The 24,855-nt window shown below is 35.2% G+C and overlaps 1 protein-coding gene across 7 annotated transcripts in view; it reads right to left on the bottom strand.

Annotated features, from left to right (window-relative positions):
• TUT4 (terminal uridylyl transferase 4) overlaps window positions 1-24,855 on the bottom strand; it is a 119,098-nt gene that overhangs the window by 38,472 nt on the left and 55,771 nt on the right. For all 7 annotated transcript variants that reach the window (XM_065913178.1, XM_065913143.1, XM_065913170.1 and 4 more), the window contains exons 8-15: window positions 23,670-23,739; window positions 22,147-22,273; window positions 15,956-16,075; window positions 15,576-15,788; window positions 12,430-12,604; window positions 9,698-10,398; window positions 7,596-7,746; window positions 4,185-4,271 (exon numbers count right to left, since the gene is read on the bottom strand). In XM_065913178.1, the coding sequence (XP_065769250.1) occupies window positions 4,185-4,271; window positions 7,596-7,746; window positions 9,698-10,398; window positions 12,430-12,604; window positions 15,576-15,788; window positions 15,956-16,075; window positions 22,147-22,273; window positions 23,670-23,739 (1,644 nt within the window). The remainder of the gene's footprint in view (window positions 1-4,184; window positions 4,272-7,595; window positions 7,747-9,697; window positions 10,399-12,429; window positions 12,605-15,575; window positions 15,789-15,955; window positions 16,076-22,146; window positions 22,274-23,669; window positions 23,740-24,855) is intronic.

Here is a 24,855-nt window from a genome sequence, read left to right as displayed (position 1 = left end):
ACTGGTTTTTTTAGGGCACAATTCAAATAACAAACATCACCTCAGTATATAGAATTAATCCCTCTCTAAAAGTGAGGGATTAATCCATTTGATATAAATTATAATAGGGTTATTTCTTCATGCTTTGTTGTTGTTCAGTCGCCCAGTTGTGTCTGATTCTTTGCAACCCCATGGATTGCAGCACGCCAGGTCTCCCTGTCCCTCACCATCTCCCAGAGTTTGCCCAAGTTCATGTTCATTGCATCAGTGATGCCATCCAACCATCTCATCCTCTGACACCCTCTTCTCCTTCTGCCCTCAATCTTTCCCAGCACCAGGGACTTTTCCAATGAGTCGGCTGTTTGTACCCAATGACCAAAATACCTGAGCTTCAATTTCAACATCAGTCCTTCCAGTAAATATTCAAGGTTGATCTCCCTTAAGGTTGACTGGTTCAATCTCCTTGCTGTCCAAAGGACTTTCAAGAGTCTTCTCCAGCACCATAGTTCAAAGGCATCAATTCTTTGGTGTTCTGCCTTCTTTACAGTTCAGCTCTCACAACCGTACACAACCACTGGTAAGACCATAGCCTTTATAATATGGACCTCTGTTGCCAGAGTAATGTCTCTGCTTTTCAACACACTGTCTAGGTTTGTCATCACTTTCTTGCCAAGAAGTAATCATCTTCTGATTTCATGGCTACAGTCACCATCTGCAGTGATTTTAGAGCCCATGAAGAGGAAATCTGTCACTACTTCCACTTTTTCCCCTTCTATTTGCCATGAAGTAGTGGGGCCAGATGCCACGATCTTAGTTTTTTAATATTTGGTTTTAAGCCAGCTCTTTCACTCTCCTCCTTCACCCTCATCAAGAGGCTCTTTAGTTCCTCTTCACTTTCTGCCATTAGAATGGTATCATCCACATATCTGAGGTTGTTGATGTTTCTCCCACATATCTTGATTCCAACTTGTAACTCATCCAGCCTGGCATTTCTCATGATGTTTCAGCATATAGGTTAAACAAACAGAGTGATAGCAGACAGTCCTTCAATCCTTTCTCAATTTTGAACCAATCAGTTGTTCCATATAGTGTTCTAACTGTTGCTTCTTGACCTGCATACAGGTTTCTCAGGTGACAGGTAAGATGGTTTGGTATTCCTATCTCTCAAAGAGCTTTCCACAGTTTGTCATGATCCACACAGTCAAAGGCTTTAGTGTAGTCAATGAAACAAGAGATAGATGTTTTCCTGAAATTCCCTTGCTTTCTCTATAATCCAGCAAATATTGGCAATTTGATCTCTAGTTCCTCTTCCTTTCCTAAACCCAGCCTAGAGATCTGAAGTTCTTGGTTCACATAGTGCTGAAGCCTAGCATGCACGATTTTAAGCATGAGCATACTAGCATGGAAGATGAGTGCAACTGTCCAATGGTGAGCACATTCTTTAGTACTATTCTTCTTGGGAATTGGGATGAGGATTGACCTTTTCCAGTCCTGTGGCCACTGCTTGGCTTCCAGATTTGCTGACATAATAAATGCAAAACCTTGATGGCATCATCCTTTAGGGATATGACTAGTTCTGCTAAAATTTCATTGCATCCACTAGTTTTATTAACAGCAGTGCTTCTTAAGGCCCACCTGACTTTGCACTCCAGAATGTCTCATTCTGGGTGACTAACCACACCATCACAGTAATTCGGTTCTTTTGAGATCTTTTTTACACAGTTCCTCAGTGTATTCTTTCCATGTCTTCTTGATCTCTTCAGCATCTACTAAAGGTCTCTACCATTTTTATCTTTTACTGTGCCCATCTTTGGGCAGAATGTTCCCTTGACTTTTCCAATTTTCCTAAAGAGATCTTTAGTCTTTCCCCTTTTGTTGTTTTCTTCTATTATTAAGCACTGTGATTGAAGAAGGCTTTCTTGTCTCTTCCAGCTATTTTTTGGAACTCTGCATTTACTTGGATGCACCTTTCACTCTCTGCTTTGCTTTTCACTTCTCTTCGTTCTTTATAAAGCTTCCTCAGATAACCACTTTGGCTTCTTTTCTTTTTCTTTGGCATGGTTTTGTTCACCACCTCCTGTACAATATTACGGACCTCTGTCCATAATTCTTCAGGTACACTGCTAACTAAATCTAATCCCTTGAAACTATTTGCTACCTCTGTGAATTCATATGGGATTTAAGTCATATCTGGCTGGCCTAGTGTTTTTCCTGGTTTTCCTTAGTTTAAGCCTGAATCTTGCTAGAGAAGCTGATGATCTGAACCATAGTCAGCTTTAGGTCTTGTCTTTTTTTTTTGCTGACTGAATAGTTTCTCCATCTTCGGTTACAAAGAATGTAATCTATTTGATTTCAGTATTGACCATTTGGTGATGTCCATGTGTAAAGTCATCTCTTGTGTTGTTGAAAAAGGGTATTTGCTATGACTAAATGCATTTTCTTGGCAGAATTCAGTTAACCTTTGCCCTGCTTCATTTTGTTCTCCAAGGCCAAACTTGCCTGTTATTCCAGGTATACCTTGACTTTCTACTTTTGCATTTCAATCCTTGATAATGAATAGAATATCTTTTTTAGGTGTTAGTTCTAGGAGGTCTTCTAGGTATTCATAGAACTGATCAACTTCAGCTTCTTCAGAATCGGTGGTGGGGCATAGACTTGGATTACTGTGATGTTGAATGGCTTCCTTTGGAAAGAAACCAAGATTATTCTGTCATTTTTGACCTTGTACCCAAGTACTGTATTTCGGGACCCTTTTGTTGATTATGGGGGCTATTCCGTTTCTTCTATGAAATTCTTGCCCACAGGAGTAGATATAATGGTCATCTGAACCAAATTCACCCATTCCCATCCATTTTCGTTCACTGATTCCTAGGATATCGACACTTATTCTTACCATCTCCTTCATGCTCAGTGTCACTCAGTAACAGTTGCTACTTCAAACAAGTTGTGGCTTACCAGGATTGGATTATCCTCCCTATTAATTCTTATAGCCTGCACATTTAGATAACAAATTCTGTATTTTCAAAACTTAATCCTCCTATTCAGTTCTGAGGCCCTACTTGAAATCAATGACAGCTGAGAGACATACAAGAACCTACATTCATCAGCAGATAAAAATGTGCATGGGTTTAATATAATAGGAACTTAGATTTGGTCAATATACACTAGCAAAATATAATTAAAAACTAGAATCTTGTAGCACAAAACAGATCACCTTGTAAAGATATAAGTTCATTCTGATTATATATCAACTCTTTACCCTTTTCTAAAATATATGACCATAGAATTCTTGATGCTTTACCCCATGCCCAAAACCTACTCTTGATAATTTTTGTCATCTCAGTTAAATAGCACCACCCAATAAGTGAATGAAAATCTTTGAAACTGTCCTTGACTCCTTTCTTTTTCTCACATCTAACACGTATTGCATCAACAAATCCTGTTCACTCTACATTCAAAATATATCTCCAATTTGTTTCTCACTGACTCTTTCAAATCACTATTATGTCTCATCTGAACTTATGCAACAGCTTTCTAAATGTTCTGTTTGCTTCTATCCTTATGGACCCTGTACTCTATTCTTTCAGATCAGGTCTTAACACATAAGCTTCTCATGAGACATTCAAAATAAAATTTAAAGTCCTTCTTCCCAACATCTGTAAGACTCATTATCCAAACTCTAGGTTAACTTTCTGACCTAAATTTTCTAGACAATCTACTTCACACACTCAAGTCACACTGACTTTCAAGCATGTCAAACATAATTCAGTCATGATATATTTGCACTAATACTCCTTCCTCCTTTTTAGAATGTTCTCTCCTTAAGTATTCAGAGTGACTTGCTCCTTCATATCATTCACGGCTTGGCTCAAGTGTCACCTTACCAAAGAAAACTACCATAATAACTCTTCACTATCCTTTTATCCTCTGTATTTACCAGTATTTATATTTCCTGAAGTTGTGTTATTTACTTGTCAGTTGATTATCTGTCACCCCTCTTAATATAATAATATAAGCTTAATGAAAGCAAGCTTCACCTCTTTTATTAGCACTGTATCCCCAGCAACTTGAATAGTATCTGACATATAACATGCAATATACTTTCAAACAAATGAATGAAGCAATAAACACTTTTATACATATGAATGAAACTCAAACCAGGTGACTACAATAATGAAAGCAATCAATTTTGACATACAACATACCATCATATTCTTTTTGAATAAACTTTTCCAAGCCAATTAAAATTTGTTCCCTGTTGTGTTGTTCAGAAAAAGGTGGTGACAATTCATCTAAGTTAAAAAAAAAAAAAAGGAAAAAGAAAAGTAAGGAAAATGAAATCTGAAAACGTTTTCAATTTTTTACCCTAAAAATTTTATTTTTCTTCATAATTTGTTGACTTTTCTGACACTAAAATCATAAATGTTACTGGTAAGGAAGGTGTAGAGAAAGTGCTTAAAAATAATTTTATAGATCTATGTATATTTCACATGATCATTCTCCCTATGAAACAGCTACAAGATATAGTTTCTTCTACAAATTATTTAATATTTTGTCATACAATCCACTCTCTCCTGTATACAGGCTGTTTTTTTCACTTCTATTAAGGCTATTCTCATAGTTACACTCGATACCCAATTCAATTAAATCTAACAGTTCCCTCAAATGCCTGGTCAAGACTCCTATCTTCCTTATAAGCTGCTCTGACCAATCATAGCCTTCAATGACCTCTCCTTAACTGAATTTCCTTTGTTCTCCAAACCACTTGTCAGTTTATACTTTCAGTTTTCCAATGATTTCATTTATATTCATCTTATTTATTTTTCCAAATAAAACCACACAATCCTTAAGAATAGTCTTTTTTTCCTATTTCCTCCTCTAGACTCAAAGAGTCAATATGGTAAAGAATTAAACTAATATTCAGCTTTTGAAAAACAAATGCAGCATCAATGGTTGCAAGCTGAATAGCTGAAATACAGGTGATTTTTTTTTAAGAGTGGAGAAACTATTCTGTAGATACTCTAATGGTAATATATGACATGATGCACTTGTAAATACTAACAGAACTTTGCAGTACAAAGAAAGAGTCAACTTTATGGTATGCAAATTTTAAAAAATCATCTAGGAGGTCAGGGAATCTCAGGATGGAATATAGTCTATAGCAAAAGAATCCTGCTTATTATAAATGTATAAGAAAACTTCACTCAAGGGAGTGGGGGGAAACAGTACTAATCTAAATAACTTCAAAAATAAGTGGAATCTTTAAGACTACAGGTTAAAGGAACTGCACATAAGCATTGTACTCTAACTGACAAAATTGCTTCCCATTGGGGTAGAGGATAATAGTTCTGATAATGCTATACATGTGTACTTAAATGGAACAATTAAATAAATGGGTGGCACATAGTGGGAGCCAGGTTTCTCCCTGTTAAAGAGTTGGAGATTTACAGATAAGCAGGAAAAGGAGGCTAGAAAGAGCCACATGGTAACGTATTAGAGTTGGAGACATCAGTACAAACTCCTACTTAGCTTGATAAAGGTTAAGATGGTCACAGAGAAATATTTATAAATATGTGTACATACATGGGTTACTATACACACAAATTTTCTTGCTTGGAGAGGATCTAGAAACACCACCACCCAGTAATAACAAGCACTCTTAACACCCAGATCTTGGTTTCTAATACCATTCTCCAATAAAGGAACCATAGGGCTCTTTGGGAAAACGTCTAATTCTAGGACTGGAGCAGAAATTTACATGATGATCCTGAAGTATCTTTCAGGGCCAGAAAGTAAGGAAGTGATAAACTACAAAGGAAGAAACTAACAGCAAAAACTCCACACACTGAAGGGAGTATCAAAGGATCACAGGAGTCAAACGAAAGCACTCTCAACAGCCAAAATCTGGAACAACTTGGGCAACAAAAATAGTAGTATCGGATTAAGTAGTAGCATTGGATTATATCCCAAAATATAAAACATTCATGAGTCTATATTGAGATAAACAACAATAAATGAAAACAAATGCAATGAAAAAAATGTAGTGACGTCTACCCTAATTAAGTTGCTAAGGAAGAAAGTGCCATGGTTCAGCCTTTCAACTCCTGGCTATTTATCCAAAAGAAATTATAGTATATGTTCATACTTAAGACTCATACATGAATGTGCACAGGAGATTTAGTTATAAAAGCCAGACTTTAGAAACAAACAAAATATTCATCAACAGGTGAATGTTAAACAAAATGTGGTATAGTCACCCAACACAGAGGTTTCCCTGGTGACTCAGCAGTAAAGAATCCACCTGCAAAGCAGGAAATGCAGGTTCACTCCCTGGGTCGGGAAGATCCCCCAGGGACTGAACCCACGTCTCTTATGCCTGGAGGAGGGCATGGCAACCACTCCAGTATTCTTGCCTAGAGAATCCCATGAACAGAGGAGCATGGCAGGCTACAGTCCATATGGTCGCACAGAGTTGGATATAACTGAAGTGACTAAGCATGCACGCATACACACAACAGAACACAACTTAGCAATAAAAAAGAATGAACCAATGATACACACTACAAGACCACAACACAGATGAATCTCAAAATAATTATGCTAAGTGAAAGAAGCCAGATCCCTTCACCAAAAAAACAAGAAGAACACATTCCATGTGATTCTATTTACCCAGAACTGTAGAAAAATCAAAATTAATCTATAGTGACAAAAAGCAGATAAGTAGTTGTGTGGCAGAAGATGAAGACAGGGAAGAGAAGAAGGGGGAGATTACAATGGAGAACTAAATGTTATGACATCAGAAACTTGATCTTACCTTGAACACAGCAAGTACTTAAAAAATGTTGGCTGAGTGAAAGTTTACTCCAGGTACACAATAAATGTTTGTTGAAAATGGCATGTAAGGCTTTACTCAAATCTTTACAGCCTTATCTCCCACTATTACCTTTACTCTACTAAATGTAAGATCATTATTATCCCAAAGTATACACTCTATGCTTTTATGAATAATTTCCTAAGTCTGAAAATGCATTCCATCTCAAATGTCACATCATTAATTCCAATTTCTCTGATCTACTCCACTTAAAAATTAATTGCATTTCAACTGCATTTTGTTTACCACTACTACGAAAGGTAACACATCCTGCTTCCAATTATGGCAAGTTTCACACACGTCTTATACATCCATTTAGAGCAACACTGTGCAAGAAAACTGCAATGATAGCAAAGTTCTCTAACCAGACTGTCCAATGCAGTAGCCACTAGCCACATGTAGCAGCCACATGCAGGCTGGTACACATCAGTACTTGAGGTGTGCTAGTTTAACTGAGGAACTGAATTTTTTATTTTAGTTAATTAAAATAGCCACATATATTTAGTGACCACCAAACTACAAGCACAAATCTAGAGTCTAAGGCGCCTTAAAAGCAACACTATGGACTCTGCATTCCCTTTGGCATTTAGTAGGCAGTTAATAAATACACGTGATTGGGTGTCTAAACTATTTAGAAACTCTACTCAAACAAAATGTAAGCAAACTATTTTCAAGTAAAAAAATAAATATTCAAAATTAAAGAAATAACCTAGTCTCAGTAAGTAGCTCTAGTAATAAGACTTACCAAAACATCTTTTACATACTAAATCAAGTATTTCCCGAAACCGATTTGTCATTGGTGGTAGAGGTTTTAAATCAATTTTCCTGAAATCCTCTGGGCAATCATTTTTTGAATGGCCATCTTTTTTGCAGATGCTGCATACTATTGTTGGCGGCTATACAAAGGTGAAAAAAAAAATCTAATAATCAAACAAGCTATTGAGGGACTTCTTCATCGCTTTCAAAGTAGTACAAAAAGAAACTTGTTTTGTAACTCAGTCTGATAGCCTGCACTTTCAAGAGGTTAAAAAAAAAAGCATATTAATGAAATTTAGTATTAAATGTAAATAAACATATTTTGAGCCAACATTTTCTTCTTCACTAAAATGATATTACCAAGGATTAGATTTACCTGAAAATGAAGGATAAAGGAAATAGCAGGAGATACAAAAGCAACAGGTTAATTCAAAGAGTTTGATCAGCTCCCAAAATGAAATGTATGTATCACACTTTAATCTATTAAGGTCTTTAACAAAGTAGATTATAAAAAAAGTTCAAGTGGCACCTTTCATTTCACTCTAAACATTTTCTATCGTTAGAGTCAATCAATTATAGAACCTTGACTAGTTGGTTCAATTTATTACATTAACATGGTACTCAAGAAAACAAACTAAAGGGCTGAACACTGAAAGTAACTATATACAAGAAACAATTCTTAGGCAATAACCACAAACTTAACTTTCAAACCCTGTCAATATCATTTTAAATGTATTCCAATGGACTACCAGACAGGTAATCAAAACAAAAAAAATTCAAGCTTGGAGGAAAAAAAATATATGATTAACGAAGAGCACTACTCTTTTCTTTATTGTAATATGCTTGGGAACTTAGCTTCTTTCTCCAGGATTAGTCTGGACATTTACCTAGCCAAATACACACAGAAATTTCTATTTGTGAGAATACTGTGCTCCTAGTGCCACAGAAATTTTTATCAGCTTTAAAACCTTTAAAACATGACATATTTACCAGAAAACTCTACAAATTGCTACAGATAAATACAGAGAGAAATAAAATTGGAGAAATAGTTACCCTAAGATAAGTTTCCAGGAAAAAAAGTGTAAGAAATGTAAGCTGCAGTTATATTATTAAGAGGCTCTTCTAAAAATCTGCCATTTCTTTCATCTTTTTAACAGTCCATTATGCCCTAAATATTACACCTAAACAAAATGGGACAGAGTATCCTTAAAAAGGATGAAAATATACAGTTTAGTAATTAGGTTAAAATTTTTAAAGCTTGTTAATAAATAATTATTGGTCAAACAATAAAACTTGATGACTTTTCAGGGTTTTTTGTATTCTATTTGATTAATACATTATCTATATAATCATTTTTTCATACTAGGTGCTGATAATATGTTCAGTTACATACCCTGCACTTGAAGCAATGTAAAACTTATCTAAAACTTTTATTCACAAAGTAATTATTTTCTATTACAAAGTAGCTTATTTTCTGTAATTCATCAAGTTAACAGTTCAGACTACCCCACTTTAAAAGTAGAAAAGTTAAAGACTCATGGAAATGTGCCAAAATCCAAAGAGAAGCTCAGTGGCAGACACTGAGTGGCAGACTGGTTCTGAATTCTTTTTTTTTTTTGGTTCCTGACCTTACGTAGTTTTAACTCAACTATCTTTAGTTAAGTTTATATAACAGCTCCTGAGCCTCATCAAAAAAACTTTAAAATACTATTAAAGTTTACAATGTGTTCTCCTTTGTAGAAGGAAATATAATCACACCTATAAAAAAACAACAAAACTTAAAATATATGCTGCCTTTACCAAACTCACTTTTGTAACACATCTGTAACAAATCCTTTCATATATGAGAAAGTTAAGCACACCAACCAGAAAAAGAGTGCTTTTCAGTGTTTCATGTACATTCTTATAAGGCAAATACACAAAAAGTAAAATATATATATATATATATATATATATATACACCAAAATACCATTCCAAAACAAGTCTAACATCACAGAAGCTATTTTTACATTTCTGAATCTAAAAACCATAAATACAGAGTCATACAACAACCACAAAATCTTACAGAGTGTTTACAAACTGTATCCTACCTTGCCAGAGGTTAAAATAAACTTATCAAACACATAATATAATTCCTGGATGGGGTGGTTATCATCATCATTAGGGTCAGAAGCATCTTCTGTAGCTTTGCAGTTGCAAGAGGTAGCAGATGTGTCAGTGCACACAATCTGATGTGAACTTTCTGTTTCTAAATTTGACCTACAGTCTGTACCAGCAGATTCACCTGGTTCAGGGGATTTATAATCAATGCAATTATACTGGCTGAAATCCTTTTTAAAACAAGTTTCTGAAGGTGCTAAAACATCTTGATTTTTAATTGATTTGGGCTCTAATTCACTGTTTTCACTGGTAGAAAGAGATGAAGATTCCTGTCCATGTTCAGCCAAATCTAGTTCATTTACCAACAAATTATCAGCTTCAGTAATACATCGCTGTGATGTACATTCCATTTCATCATATTTAGCAGGTTGACCTCTTCCTGCATTTACTTTTTCTGTGCTTTCCCCAAGTAGAGTGCAACAATTGGATGCCATAGTTTCAGTCTTCACTGGTTTCTTATTGCTTATTTTCCCCTTCTCTTTTTTCATGGAATCCACTGTAGATTTATTTCCACCCTTCTTCTGAGGACAGGCAAAGTACCGATAAGCTGCCCTGAATCTCTCCACAACATATTCATAGACAAGCTGGCTGTTTAAGCTCCGTGCAACATTTCTCTTGATTGAAAATGGATCTAGTAAAAAAGAAAATGGTCAGTAGCTAAGTATTTACTAACAAACTACATTTCCAAGCTTAGATGAAGAGCTACATTGTCAGCAGAGTGCGTTTCCCCCCCAATTTTTCTAAATGTAAACTCCCAGTGAGAGTTCCTAACTAGAAATGAAAAAGCAATGTCTTTCTTCTGTTTCTATCATAAAATAAAAAACTAAAAAAAAAGAGAAAAGAATAAAATAAGGTAATTAATGATAGAATGGCTGAGGAGGCCAACTCAATAATTACAAAATTGCAGTGATGAAATTGGTAGAAAAAGCTATACTAACATGTTTCACTGTAGTCTTTGAGTGAAATTTTTCAAGCTCCAGGATCTATTTTATTAATAATTTTCAAGTCTTGTCATAGTATTCTTTAGTTATATACTCTTTGCGATTTAAACAAATAACATACAACGTAAAACTCTCAAGGCTTCAAGTTATGCTTATTTTAAGATTAACTTCAGTAATAATTAGAAAATTAAAGACAGAAAGAAAGAGAAATAATAGAAAGAAAAGCAGAAACCCAAGAGTAAAGATTAAACCAAAATTTAAATTCTGATCCAGTCTAAAATGTCTATGCTGAAAATGCTTGTGACAACTGAATCCTCATTACTAGGAGCACAGAACAGAATTCTCAAAATGTTTATGGGTATTTGGATTTTATAAGCCTTAATACAAATATGCCCCAGGAAAAAAGAATGATGCCAACCAAAAAACAATACACATTTTCTCCACTACTGAAGATCATTAAGTAAAAGGATTAATAATAGGCCAGGCTTCATATTATTAAGATTGGGGCATCTGTTACTTTTTTTTTTTTTTTTTTTTTTTTAACCTGTTATCAAACTCCATAGGCTTTAAAAAGCTTTACCTAGCCTCTTTCCCTTTTCTAGGGGAGAAAAAGGCAGAGAAATTATGATGGTTGCAGACTTCAGACCTCTTTTATTTACCATATGTAAGAGAGTAAAAGATGTGAGTGTATGAGAATATCTGTAGGTCCAACTGACAGTAGATAAGCCATACAGAGGATGAAGGGAACAGAAGAATGTGCAGTCTAAACAGACTAATAATAAAATGACAGAAATTCAATTTCCTATCTATAAAAGCTGAGCAAAATGTTGTAGAATTTAAATTTTTTATTAATAATTTGGAAGCCATATTATTAATATTATTTACTATTTGTTAATATTTACTATTAATTTCTATCTTAATGTTCTTGAGATTTCATATGAAAGCTTATTTGTCAGTATCAATTGCTCTTCTTTCCTTTAGCTTAGCCACCTTTAACAGATGAGGTACTTTACAAGACAATGAAAAACTGAGTTTGAAAATTATACTTTAACATAATTTTATGGCACAAATCTATTCAAAGCTATCTTATTTATCTATATAACTATTCTATTTTTCTATATTTTGAAATTTTTTACAATAAAAAATAAAGGCATGTAAATAAGCTAATAACCCAAGCCATTATAATATTTACAGATTGGAAATTTTCAAATAAGCATTAATCCTATAAAGCTATCGTGGACTTTATAAAGAATTTATCCAAAATATTTAGTGACAACCTGGTGGCATATAGTGCTACAGGTGAAGCGATAAAATTTACACTACTACTTTAGAAACAGATGATGAGGGGGCGTCCCTGACTGTCTAGTGGTTAAGAATTTATCTGCCGAGGCAGGGGACACGCGTTCAGTCCCTGGCCAGGAAGATCCCACATGCCGTGGAGCAACCAGGTCCCTGCACCACACCTACTGAGCCAGTGTTGTGAGAGCCGGTGAGCTGCAGCTGCTGAAGCCTGCATGCCTAGACCCCATGCTCCCCAACAAGAAAAGCCACAGCCTCGCACCCCAACAAAGAGCAGCCCCCGCTTGCCACAACTAGACAAAGCCTGTACATGGCAATGGAGAACTAGCAGAGCCAAAAACAAATAATTTTTTTTTAAGAAATAGATAATAAGTAGCACACACACAATAATTCTCCAAATGAAATATAACATATCATCTCACCTTCAATGGCTATCCGCCTTTTAGGCCAGTTTTTGTTTTCTCTTGTTAAAATATCTTTTATTCGTACACATATGACATATTCCTCCAAAGCAAAATCCAGTGTGTAAAATTTTAGCAGCTCTAACCATAACTGTCCCAGGGACACCTGATTTGGTGTTTCCAATGTTAAAGGAGACTAGAAAAGAAAAATTACCTTTAAACTTCACAAAACTATAGAATCACTTAATTTTCAGCTTAAAAAGACCTTAGAGATGGATCACCTTTTCAAAAACTGAGGCATAAAGGGGTCAGTTGCCAAAAAGCAATTTGTGGCACAGCTGCGAACAGTGTCCCAGATTACTAACTCCTAGAATTTTGTGTTCTTTCCACTAAACCAGTGATTCTCAACCTTGGCTGCACATTAGAATCACACTGAGAGCACTAAAATTCACTAATTTTAGTTTGACCCCATTCCCATCTCCCATACCCTTTCCAAGACTGTGACTTAATGGACAGAGATTTTTAAAGCTTCCTTCCTAAGTGATTCTCCTGTGCAGCCGACATTGCTAACCACTGTGTAGCAACTAGTATAACTCTTCCATTACAGAAATTACTTATAAAATCTATGTAAAGGTCCAGGGTTTTCAAAAGCTAATTCTTTCATTCAACAAACATTTTAGAACCCACTAAGTCCATAGCACTGTGCTGGGGATAAAAAAAATAAAATAAAATAACAGGAGCTCCCATGTAAACCATGCATCACTCACTCTTCTAAATGTACACATAAATAACTATTAATTCAACAACTATGAAGTTGGATGTGACTCTGGACCACGTGCGTCCATGCTGCTAATCATTACTGCATACTGCCACTCAAACAAGGTGAGGTCCTATTTCACAGACCATTAGGAGAGGAAGAGACCATTTAACATTTACAGTAAAGGCTATAAGCTAAAATGGGCCTCTAAATTAGAGGGGTCTTAACAGAAAAGGTAGTTTCTGAATTCTAAAGCAATTAGTTAGATGAATGCTGGCTAAAAGTGACCAGTAAGGTATATAAAAGCATAAAACAGTCATTCACTCATTTCATTCTACAACTATTCATTGAGTGCCTACTACGTGCCATGCACTGGGGATATACCAGTGAAAAAAAAACAATTTTTTTTGCCTTAATGGAGTTGACATTCTAGGAGAAGAAGATAATAAACAACAAATTTAATAAGTAAATTACACAATAAATTAGAAGAAAAGTGCTGTGGAAATAAAAAGTTGAGCATGTTTAGTAAAGGAGATGGGATATGGAAGCAGGAGACTGCAGTGTTAAAAAAGAGTGGTCAGGATAGGACATGTTGAGAAGGTTTGATTTGAAAAAGAAGAAAAAGTATTCTAAGAACAGGAAACAGAGCAAACACACTAAAGTAGGATAAAGTAGGAGTGTAAATAGCTTTAAAAAGAAAACTAGTGTGGCAGCGAGAGAAGGAAACAGAGCTAATCAATAAGAACTCTTTGACCTTTATTCTAAATTAAATGAGGGGTAACTGGAGGGTAGGGAAGGAGAAGGGCATGATCTGACTTAAGTTTTAGAAGAACAATTCTGATTGTTGTGTTGAGAACAGACTATAAAATGGGGAAGGAAGGGTAAATTCAAGGAAACTTATGAGGCTGTGGTAGTAATTCAGGACAAAGATCATATGGCTAGGATCAGGATGGTAACAGGGGAGGTGGCCAAACTGTGTATTTATTTTGAAGTAGAGATGACAGGATTTCCTGATAGACTTGGTATGGGGTATGAAAGAGAGAAGTAATCCATGGGATTGAATGAGACCATCAAGGGAGTGTAGACACAGAAAAAAGGGGGATTGAGGACATTAAAGTGATTGGAGAGGAAAGGAGGAACCAACAAAGAGACTGAGAAGAAATAACCAGTCATGGGTGTGGTATCCTGAAAGTGAAGTTAAGAAATTTTTTAGAGAAGGAAATGATCAACTGGCAAATGCTGCTGACAAATAAAAAAAGATAAAAATTAAGAAATGACTATTGGATTTGGCCATGCAGAGGACACTGATGATACAAGTTTTGGTAGATTGATGGGGATCAAAGCCTGAGTGGAGTGAATTACAAGGAGACAGAGAAACTGGGAAATAGCATACATAAACAATTCTTTCAAGAAGGTTTTCTTCAAAAGAGAGCAAGGAAATAGCTGGGAAGGGAAGTGGTAGCAAGACTTTTCTTTCAAGTGGGAGAAATAAAAGCATGCATGATTCAATAGAGAATGAAAAATTGGTAACCTAGGATAGAATTGCTAGGGCAATGTTCTGAAATAGACAAGAAGAGATGAGACTAAATATACAAGTTAAGAAAATGACTTCAGACAGCAACAGGGGAAGTTCCTTTATGAAAGTAGGCAGCAAGGCAGAATATGTGAGTGCAGAGAGTGGAAGCTGGTGGTAGGAATGGGAAGTTCTCTTTTCATTGCTTCAGTTTTCTTAAGAGAAATAATAATAAGCAAAATCATTAGCTGGGAGTACTGATGGTTTGAGGAAAGGGTAGAAGGTAGTCTAGGAAAGTGGAAGACTTGAATATAAGTTTAGGGAACTACATACAATTCAGTATAGCTAAAGCAATGATATCTGTAATGTAGTTTTTGTAATAACATGTCTGTCTGCTTCAGAAGACTACACACTTTAAGAGGACATAATCCATGAATATTCATCTTGGGTTATCTAGCACTCAAGATAATGCCAGCACCTAGCTGGTCCTTAATAAATGAATGCTGAATGATTAAATAAGCAAGCCACCCTCTAAAGAAGCATAAGGTCTTCATTTATCCACCAATCTGGCAACATAATCAGTATAATCATATACTACAGTTTTGGTCACAGCCCATCTCTGAAGGAAAATTTTTCTATCTAAATGAAAAGAATACAAAGAATTACCTTGATATGATTCAAACAATACAAGTCTTTCAAAATGAGGTATGAATTCATTAAGGAATCTTGGTACTGAAAAACTAAACCAGATCAACCCCTCACTTTACAGATGAGGAAAATGAGGCCAAGAGGCTTACTTAAGGTCAGTCAGTCAATCTACTATTAAAATAGTTTTAATCAAAGGCATCACAAATTCTACAGATAGAAAAGTCAAAAGCAAAAACAAAAAAAGCTTACTTTGCCATATTTTTCCTTCCTGGCATTACTTTGGTTGGTTGGTTCTGTCTTCTTGGTATCATCTTTTGGTTGGTCTGCCTTAGCTTTGTTTTCTTCAGCAATTGAGTTTCTCTCAGTTGCACTACTTGAATTATATTCCCACTTCACAAACTTCTCTTCTACTATGCCTTTCAGCTGATAGTCATCCATTCTTTTTGGGTCAAAGCCTTCAATCTGTATAAAAAGGCATTCCAGATTGGTAGTGAAAAAATTATTAAAAGAAAAAACCAAGATGGACAAACAGACAAACCAGAAATCCAGCTTTAAATGTATGAACAGAGTACTCTGCAAGAGCAAACTACATACATACATACACATACATGTTGCAAACTCATGCTTACCCAACTTCCAAGTAAGCAAGGAAGAAGAGGGGGTTTTCTTTGTTGTAGAAAAAACATCACCATTAATGCAAAACAGTAAGAAGGGATTCCACCATCAGTTTGGGAGTCAATATAGCACAACTGCAAAATGAAGAGGGGAAAAAAGAACCACCATTTAACTTTCCTTCTGTTCTCCTCAAAATAAAAGTAGCTTTTATTTCCTTCCATAATCATTGTTAAAAGTTCAAATAATGAAAAATATAAGGAATGACTTGAAATCACACCACCCTGATTTATAAATTGGTATTAACTCATTTCCTTATTGCATATGAAGACATATATTTTTTAATTAAATGAAATTATATCACCCATAGTGCTTTTACTGTAGACATCTTTTAAAAATATTATTTTCATATTTCCCACTTCTGTCTCAATGTTAACAATCTTCTGTGTACTCTTCCATGCCTTTTTCTATACTCAACCATACACAAATATACATATATTCCAATTTTCTATATAAATACAGGGAAGATTTTATCATTTCTGTCACTGTTTTACTAAAATTGTGTATTACAGATATCTCTCTGTATATTATAATTCTTCCTTAACAATGCACCAAGAAAGTTCTTGTTAGTCAATTGTGTGCTCAGTTGCTACGTCATGTTCAGCTCTTTTCAAGAGAGACCCTATGGAATATAGCCTGCCAGGCTCCTCTGTTCATGACATTTCCCAGGCAAGAATACTGGAGTGGGTTGCCATTTTCTCCTCCAGGGGATATTCCCAACCCAGGGATTGAACTGTGTCTCCTACGTCTCCTGTGTTGGCAGGCAGATTCGCCACCACCGAGCCACCTGGGAAGCCCCTTAGTCAATAAGCATATGTCTAATGCATCTTTTAAAATGATTAAATTATAGACTATGGTCTGGATGGTTATTCAATAGTTCCCCCACCCAAGGACTTTTACATTCTGTTCCCAGTTTTTGCCACTTTAAAACAATACTGTAGTATTTATCCTTCTACATTTTCCTGAGTGCTGGTGCTCATTTCTATGTGCTATATTACCAGAAAAGTGTTTGCTGGATTTTAAAATGTGATATATTTAAATTCTAATAGATACTATAATACTGTTTTCCAGAATCAGTGTAAAATTTTCTCTTTTCATCTGTAACAAGAATGTATACACATGGTTTCCAACACTAGGTGCTACCACTTTTTAATTAAAATATAGTTGAATTACAAAGTTGTGTTTGTTTCAGGTGTATAGGTGTCATCACTTTTAAAAAATTTGTCAACAGGATGGGTAAGATGTAATATCTAATAGTTACTTCAATTTGCATTTCCTTGATGCTACAAGGTTATGCAAATTTTCATGTATTTACTAACGATTTGAATTTGCTCTTTTCTGAACAATTAAATCTTTTGCTAGTTTTTCTGTTTTCAACAATACATATCAATTTGTATGTGTTTTTTTACATTACAGATAATAAACCTTTATATATGTTATATACATTTGAAAAATGTTATCTTTCCTAATCTGCTTTGGTATTATTTATGGTACTTTTATCCTATAAAATATATTAATGTTCATATAGTTAAAGATGCTTATAGCTTCTAGGTTTCCTACCACAGTGAAAAGATTTCTCCAATCCACAGGTTTTATATATATATGTATGTATACACTTAAATTTTCTCCTAAAATTCTGAATTTTCATTTAAGTGAAATTTATTTTTGCATTTAGTGTGCTAAGGGTCCAACACTATTTTCTTCAAGAAAGATACAGTTGTGACAGCACCATTTATTAAATAAACCATTGTTTTCTCACTGATAAGAAATATTTTATTTTTTCATAGACTAAAATTTCATTTACACTAGGATTTACTTCTGGGCTTTCTATTCTCTTTCACAGATTACTTGTCTATCCCTATGCCAATGGTATATATTTGACTAAAGCAGTTTTATAAGGTAAAGTACATATTCCTCCACTAGTTTTCTTTTTCTGAATTATTTTGGCTACTCTCATTTATTCTTCCATACTAAGTTAAAGTATTATCTTATAATTTTTTACAAAATTCTTGGTAATTCTAATTTAAACTACCGTACACTTGAAAATTAATTTAACAAGATTTTACATTTCAGGGATGCCATCTCTCTATCCAAAAACTTAGTATCTTTTTGCATTTTCCAAAAATTTAGGAGATGTCATCACTCAGCATTTCCCTCAATTCCTACATCATTTACCTCTGCAAGTCCTACTAGTAACATTTATCCCAAATCTGTCTCAGTTCAGTTCAGTTCACTCAATCGTGTCTGACTCTTTACGACCCCATGGACTGCAGCATGCCAGGCTTCCCTGTCCATCACCAACTCCTGCAGTTTATGAAAACTCATGTCCATTGAGTCGGTGATGCCATCCAACCGTCTCATCTTTTGTCGTCCCCTTCTCCTCCCGCCTTCCATCTTTCCCAGCATCAGTGTCTTTTCCAATGAGTCAGTTCTTCACATCAGGTGGCCAAAGTATTGGAGTTTCAGCTTCAGCATCAGTCCTTCCAATGAATATTCAGGACTACTTCATTTAGGATGGACTGGTTGGATCTCCTTGCAGTCCAAGGGATTCTCAAGAGTCTTCTCCAACACCACAGTTCAAAAGCATCAGTTCTTCGGCACTCAGTTTTCTTTATGGTCCAAATCTCACATCCATACATGACTAATGGAAAAACCAAAGCTTTGACTAGACGGACCTTTGTTGGCAAAGAAATGTCTCTGCTTTTTAATATGCTGTCTAGTTGATCATAACTTTTCTTCCAAGGAGCAAGCGTCTTTTAATTTCATGGCTGCAGTCACCATCTGCAGTGATTTTGGAGTTCCCAAAAATAAAGTCTGTCACTGTTTCCATCATTTCCCCATCTATTTGCCATGAAGTGATGGGACCAAATGCCATGATCTTATATCCACTAACCTAACACAGGTCATTATCCTCTCCAGCTAATCTACCACAAAATCCTGTTCACTTGGTTCCCCATTACTACTCTTTACCGCAGAAATACCTTCTCCAAACATAAATCACATCAAGTCACACACTGCTTACAAAACTCATCCAATGCCTTCCCACTGCAATTAAAATATAAATTCCTTACTACTACAAGGGTCTGCCTAACCTCATCCGCTACAACTTTCACTCTTACTCGTTTCATTCCAGCACTCTTGCCTTGTTCTGCTTCTCAAGAGTTCATTCTCACCTTCAAGGCTTTGTATGAGCTATCCCTTGGATGCTACTCCCTCAGATGTTCAAGTGGTTAGTTACACTGGTCTGAGTTTATATATCATATCCTCAAAGAGGCTTCCCCGCCATCCAATGAAATGTCACTCTTAACACATCATCTCATTTTAATGGCACTAAATTCTACCACATATTGTGTTATTTATATATTTGTTTACTGTCTGATTCTTCCACAAGTATGTAGGCTTCATGACAGGAGGACTCAGTTCATCCTGTTAGATGTTTCCAGCATCTAAGAACAGTATGTAGCACACAGGAAGCATTTAACAAATGCTTTCTCAATAAATTTGAAAATAAATAAATAAATATATTTGCTGAGAGTTTTCACCATTCAATAATTCTCTTCCTGTAACCTTTCTAATTAAATTTATTCCTTAGTATTTTATAATTTGTATCACTGTCATGAAGGTAATATTGTTCCCTGTGTCTATTCTATAAGGTTATTTTTATGACAGAGAAAAGTTACTGGTTTTTATACGTTTATATCATATTTAGTCATCACAAATTCTAGTAGTTTTTAACCCGGGTTTTCTAGGTGTACAATCATATCATTAGCGAAAAGAACATTTTGTTTTTCCAGTATTTACATTCATTACTTTGTCTTCTTTCCTTGCTGCATTTTTTTTTTATATCTCCAAAACAATGTATAACATCCCTGGTGAACATCTCTGTAATATTCCTTATTTGAACACATATGGCTTGAGCAATTCACCTTTTTGATGGTGTTTGCTTCTGTTTTGTTTGTGGGTTTTAGAAAATAGTCATTAAGTTCCATTTCTAGTTTACTCAAGAATTTTTTTTAAGGAAGAATATGCCTTATCAGCATCTATGATGTTAGTTCCACTTCAAACTGTTAATATAACACATTACGTTACCAGATTTCCTGAGATTAAACTATTGTTATATTCCTGAAATAAACCCTACATGGTCACAGTATATTAGCTTTTGTTACAATGGTATCTTCCATAGATTTCACTTGCTTATATTTTATTTAGACTGGTTCACCTCTCCCAGTCACTCCAAGGGTTAAAAATCTTTTTGAAGAACTAGTTCATGTATTCAACAAATATTTATTAATGCCTACTCTGAGCTGGCACAGGAAAATGAGAAGCATTGGGACCAGCCATGAATAAATGAAACAGACTAAAATTCCTAACCTCACAGTACTTATAATTTCATAGAAGAAAACAGATTATAAATAGTACATGAATATACTTATGGCAGGTAGTAAGAAATGATATGAACAAAATAAAAAAAGGAAAAGGCAGAGAGAGTGATGGAGACAATGTTATTTTATACAGATGGGCCAGGAAACTCTGGTAAGATGACATTTGAGGAGAAACTTGAAAAAAAAGTAAGAGAGTGAACTATTCTGGATATGTGGAAAAAGTGAAAGTCGCTCAGTCATGTCCCACTCTTTGCAACCCCATGGACTATATAGCCTGCCAGGCTCCTCTGTCCACGGAATTCTTCAGGCCAGAATACTAGAGTGGGTAGCCATTCCCTTCTCCAGGGGATTTTCCTAACCCAGGGATATGTGGGGGTTAGAACATTTTAGATAAAGGGAATAACAAACACAAAGGCCTTACATATGAAGACACCCCAACTTCAGGCTTCTGATGGTTTCTTATTTTTTAAGCTGTTCCACTCAGCTGGTTCTGCCCCAACTATGGGGAGATTCCTCCAATTAAAAGTTGAGGCAAAATATTTAAAAAGAATCCTGTCTGTTTTTGTTCTCAAGTTATCACTCCACCATTATCCCTTTAATTCATCTTCTTTGTGTAAGACAGAGAATTTACTCATCACTAGTCTAACAAGTCAGAGAAGGAAATGGCAGCCCACTCCAGTACTCTTGCCTGGAAAATCCCATGGACGGAGGAGCCTGGTAGGCTGCAGTCCACGGGGTCGCTAAGAGTCAGACACGACTGACTGACTTCACTTTCACTTTTCACTTTCATGCATTGGAGAAGGAAATGGCAACCCACTCCAGTGTTCTTGCCTGGAGAATCCCAGGGACGGGGGAGCCTGGTGGTCTGCCGTCTATGGGGTCACAAAGAGTCAGACATGACTGAAGCGACAACAGCAGCAGCAGCAGCAGTCTAACAAGTGGGATTTCCTGGTGGCTCAGACGGTAAAGCGTCTAGGGTTCAATCCCCAGGTCAGGAAGATCCCCTGGAGAAGGAAATGGCAACCCACTCCAGTACTCTTGCCTGGAAAATTCCATGGATGGAGGAGCCTGGTGGGCTACAGTCCATGGGCTCGGATGGAGGAGCCTGGTGGGCTACAGTCCATGGGGTCACAAACAGTTGGACATGACTGAGCAACTTCATGAATACTGTACTGATGAATAGTATACAAAAAAGCCAAAATTTCTCTCTCCTGTCATTTGGACTGATACTGGTAATTACCACTCCTTGCTACCTTCAAGGGTAGAAAGGGGGAGCAGAGCGGGAACCACAGCCTTTAACAATATAAGTTAATTCTAATTTAGGAAACTCAGATACCTAAATCTTAGCAGTTTCCCATTCAAAAACTGCAGCAGGTTATCAACAATTTAAGAGGAAAGAGAATAATATTCTAAGAGATTGGAAAAAAACATGCAAACATAAGAATCTTAACTTGCATAACCATATCTTACAACCTTCCAACTTTAACTTACAGTAAGAGTGAAAACCTGAGTCTAGATATATGAGAATATTTCTACATGGCATAAAAGAGAATGAAGTATAATAATCAAAAATCTAAAATCTATAAATAACTCTACATGCCTCTGAAACGTTACTTTCATTCCATTATCAGAACCTGCCATACCACTTTCTGTCCAGCACAGATACTATTTTGTCCCCACAATACTATGATTTATGTTATATATTAGTGTAAGAAAAAGCCTGAGTTATCTAAATATTAGGTACTTTTCCCTTCTGTTCCACATACCTTAGCCCAATAGCGAAAGGCTAACACCAAGGGAGTAAAGACAGGTTCCATTTTGCCAAGAGCAGCAAGCAAATCAGTAGTGAGGCATGCCATATCATTTCCTGCACTCACTCTACAAAGTAAACCACTGTGAATGAAAAAGAAACAAATTTTACTGTACTAATACCTTAAAAATCAGAATATTTCAAATCCTGTGGCTATACTTTCCAGGTATCCATAGTTAACACCTAAGAAATCATAATAGAAAACAAATATTTTAATAAACTTACAGCTAACTGAAAAACTATGTATCATTTCCATCACTAGAGTTCCACATAAATTAAAGATGTTTTATTTGTTCATTTATACTTCAGAAAAAAATAATCTTAAGTAATTAGTACTTAAGATCATGAAAAATTAATCTCAAAAGTTGCATTATGATTCATCAAAATTTGATTTATGTGAGTGAAAGACACTGATCACATCAATGTTAAACAATGCAACATATCTTCCTAGTCCATTCTTTTTGCACTGCACATAATAAAAACAAAATATGAAATACTGAACTAGCTATACTTCTTAAATCTAATTTTTACTATCCAACTTTTAGGATTTTATTGTTAGGCTATTTCCAGATTAGAGATTAGAAAGAATTTATCTATTAATCCACAAGTAATGTTTATATTTAAGTGAAAATAAGAGATACCTTAAACAAAATTATAGCAGAAACATTTTGGTGGCAGGGAGAATGTGACTGAGGTTGTCACAAAGGCAATTTAATACAATGTGGTAGAAAAAGCACTGGAAATCGTTAATACCTCTATTCCAATTTTAACTTTCCCCTGAATAATTTGAATTTGGACAAATCACTTACTCACTCTAGATCTCAATTTTCAAATTTAGAAAATAAGGAAGTTGAACTAGATCTTCATAGATCTTTCTAGCTTTGAATAAGAAAGCACAGTAATCTTGAAATACAAGAAATAATGATAAATAATCAATAAAAGAACCCTTTATTACTTCTGTACTGTTTCCATCTCTCCCACATTGGTCTCAAATAGGATTATTTTAGTTTCCTTTATCAAAGGTATGTTGCTGTCTCCGTCCTATAAATATCTGAATAGAAAGTCATCTCCAATGACACCTCAATTTCAGTGAACTAAAAACTAAACTCTAATAGTCAGTGAGCTCCTTGACAAGAAAGACTATTTCTTACTTTGAAATAAAAGTAAGAAAGCAAAAGCTTGAAAGCAAAGCAGTATCTAATATACAGTAAGTGCTCAATATTGTTGGGTGAATAAACAAATGAAAAGTTTTGCATTAGAATGCTTTATTTCCAATTCTCTGGTAACTCATTTCTTGTTCAAAAGCTTGTAGTAAGCTTGTTATTTTTAATAAATAGAAACTAGCTTAATTAAGTTAATCCAAGGAGAAATCTAAAACAAAAATGTTCTCTCTTAGAAATACTCACTGCATACTTGGTTGCTGTTATTTAAAAAAAAAAAAAAACCCAACAACTTTATTTTCTCTTCACTGTTACCAACCTTTTCCGATCTTTGCACACCACAACAGGAACTTTAGCGTGAAAATCAGATTCCACATCTACATATAATACTAATAAGGAAAAAAAAATAAAACAGGTAAGCTAATGTCAGCAACTCTCAAATGTTTACTCTATGGTAAACATGTAATAGTCTCCTTCTAAAAATCACTCTCAGTGCTTCTGTGGATAATCCATAAGATGATTATGTATTATCTTGCTCTTGTATTGAGTGTCAACCCAACAGAATCTCTTATCTCTCTTGATGTCATCTGCTGTATTATCACAAACCACAGACAGGCAGAATCCCAAGTACTATCAGAACATTGTAATTACCTTAAGAAGAAAGGTTTGAATATTTCTAAGTACGTATACAATCTAGTCAAAGTTGTTAAACCTTCATATAGTAAACAGAGGAGGACATCACTTACTTCTGAAGGCTACTTCCACAGGAGTCACGAAATGAGAACCTACAATGCTTTGACAATATAGTTCTTTTAAATTATCCATGGCAGTAAAAGGCTAACTCTACTGGCCTCATTTGCTGTTAATATATGGTTCTGCCCAATCAAAGCTCCTAAGGAAGGACTAACAGGTGAAGCACACTTCCACTCTGAAGTCTTTCTCTACATCTCCAAGGTAGGCTCCATGCCATAAAATATCTAATCTAAACAAAAATAGATGGATTAACATTATCTCATTTGAAGTTTAAAGAAAATCTCTTAGTAGTACTTGTTGGAATTAATTTATTCAAAACAAATGTGCTGAAGAGCCATATATCAGGAATTGTATTATGAATGGTGAATATGACAATGAATAAATACAAAGATCAGGAATTTGGAAAACAAATATATAAACAAATAAATCCTGTAGATAACAGGATAGGGTCCTGAAAGAACACAGAGGGCATATAAAGGAGGGAATCATCAATCAATCAGACTAAATCTTGAAAACCTATGCTATGTGACTTAAGATGTACTATACATGTACTTCAGCGGAAACATGTATTTTAAATATTTTTCCTAGGTTGACAGTGAGTTGCAGTGAGTCTAAAAAGGTAAAAGTTCTTATCAATAATATGCTTTAGAGCTTTTGCACAATGAGAGTTAGCTATTTATTACAAAAGAAAATATTAAATTCCCTTCCCAGGGTAAATTGAACCAGAATAACTCCTTAAAAATTTCCCTGAA

Source organism: Muntiacus reevesi, chromosome 1 (genome assembly GCF_963930625.1).
Source record: "Muntiacus reevesi chromosome 1, mMunRee1.1, whole genome shotgun sequence".
NCBI classification, from domain to species: domain Eukaryota; kingdom Metazoa; phylum Chordata; class Mammalia; order Artiodactyla; family Cervidae; genus Muntiacus; species Muntiacus reevesi.
Note: the sequence above shows the minus strand (reverse complement) of the source record. Positions and strands in the feature narration are given on the sequence as shown.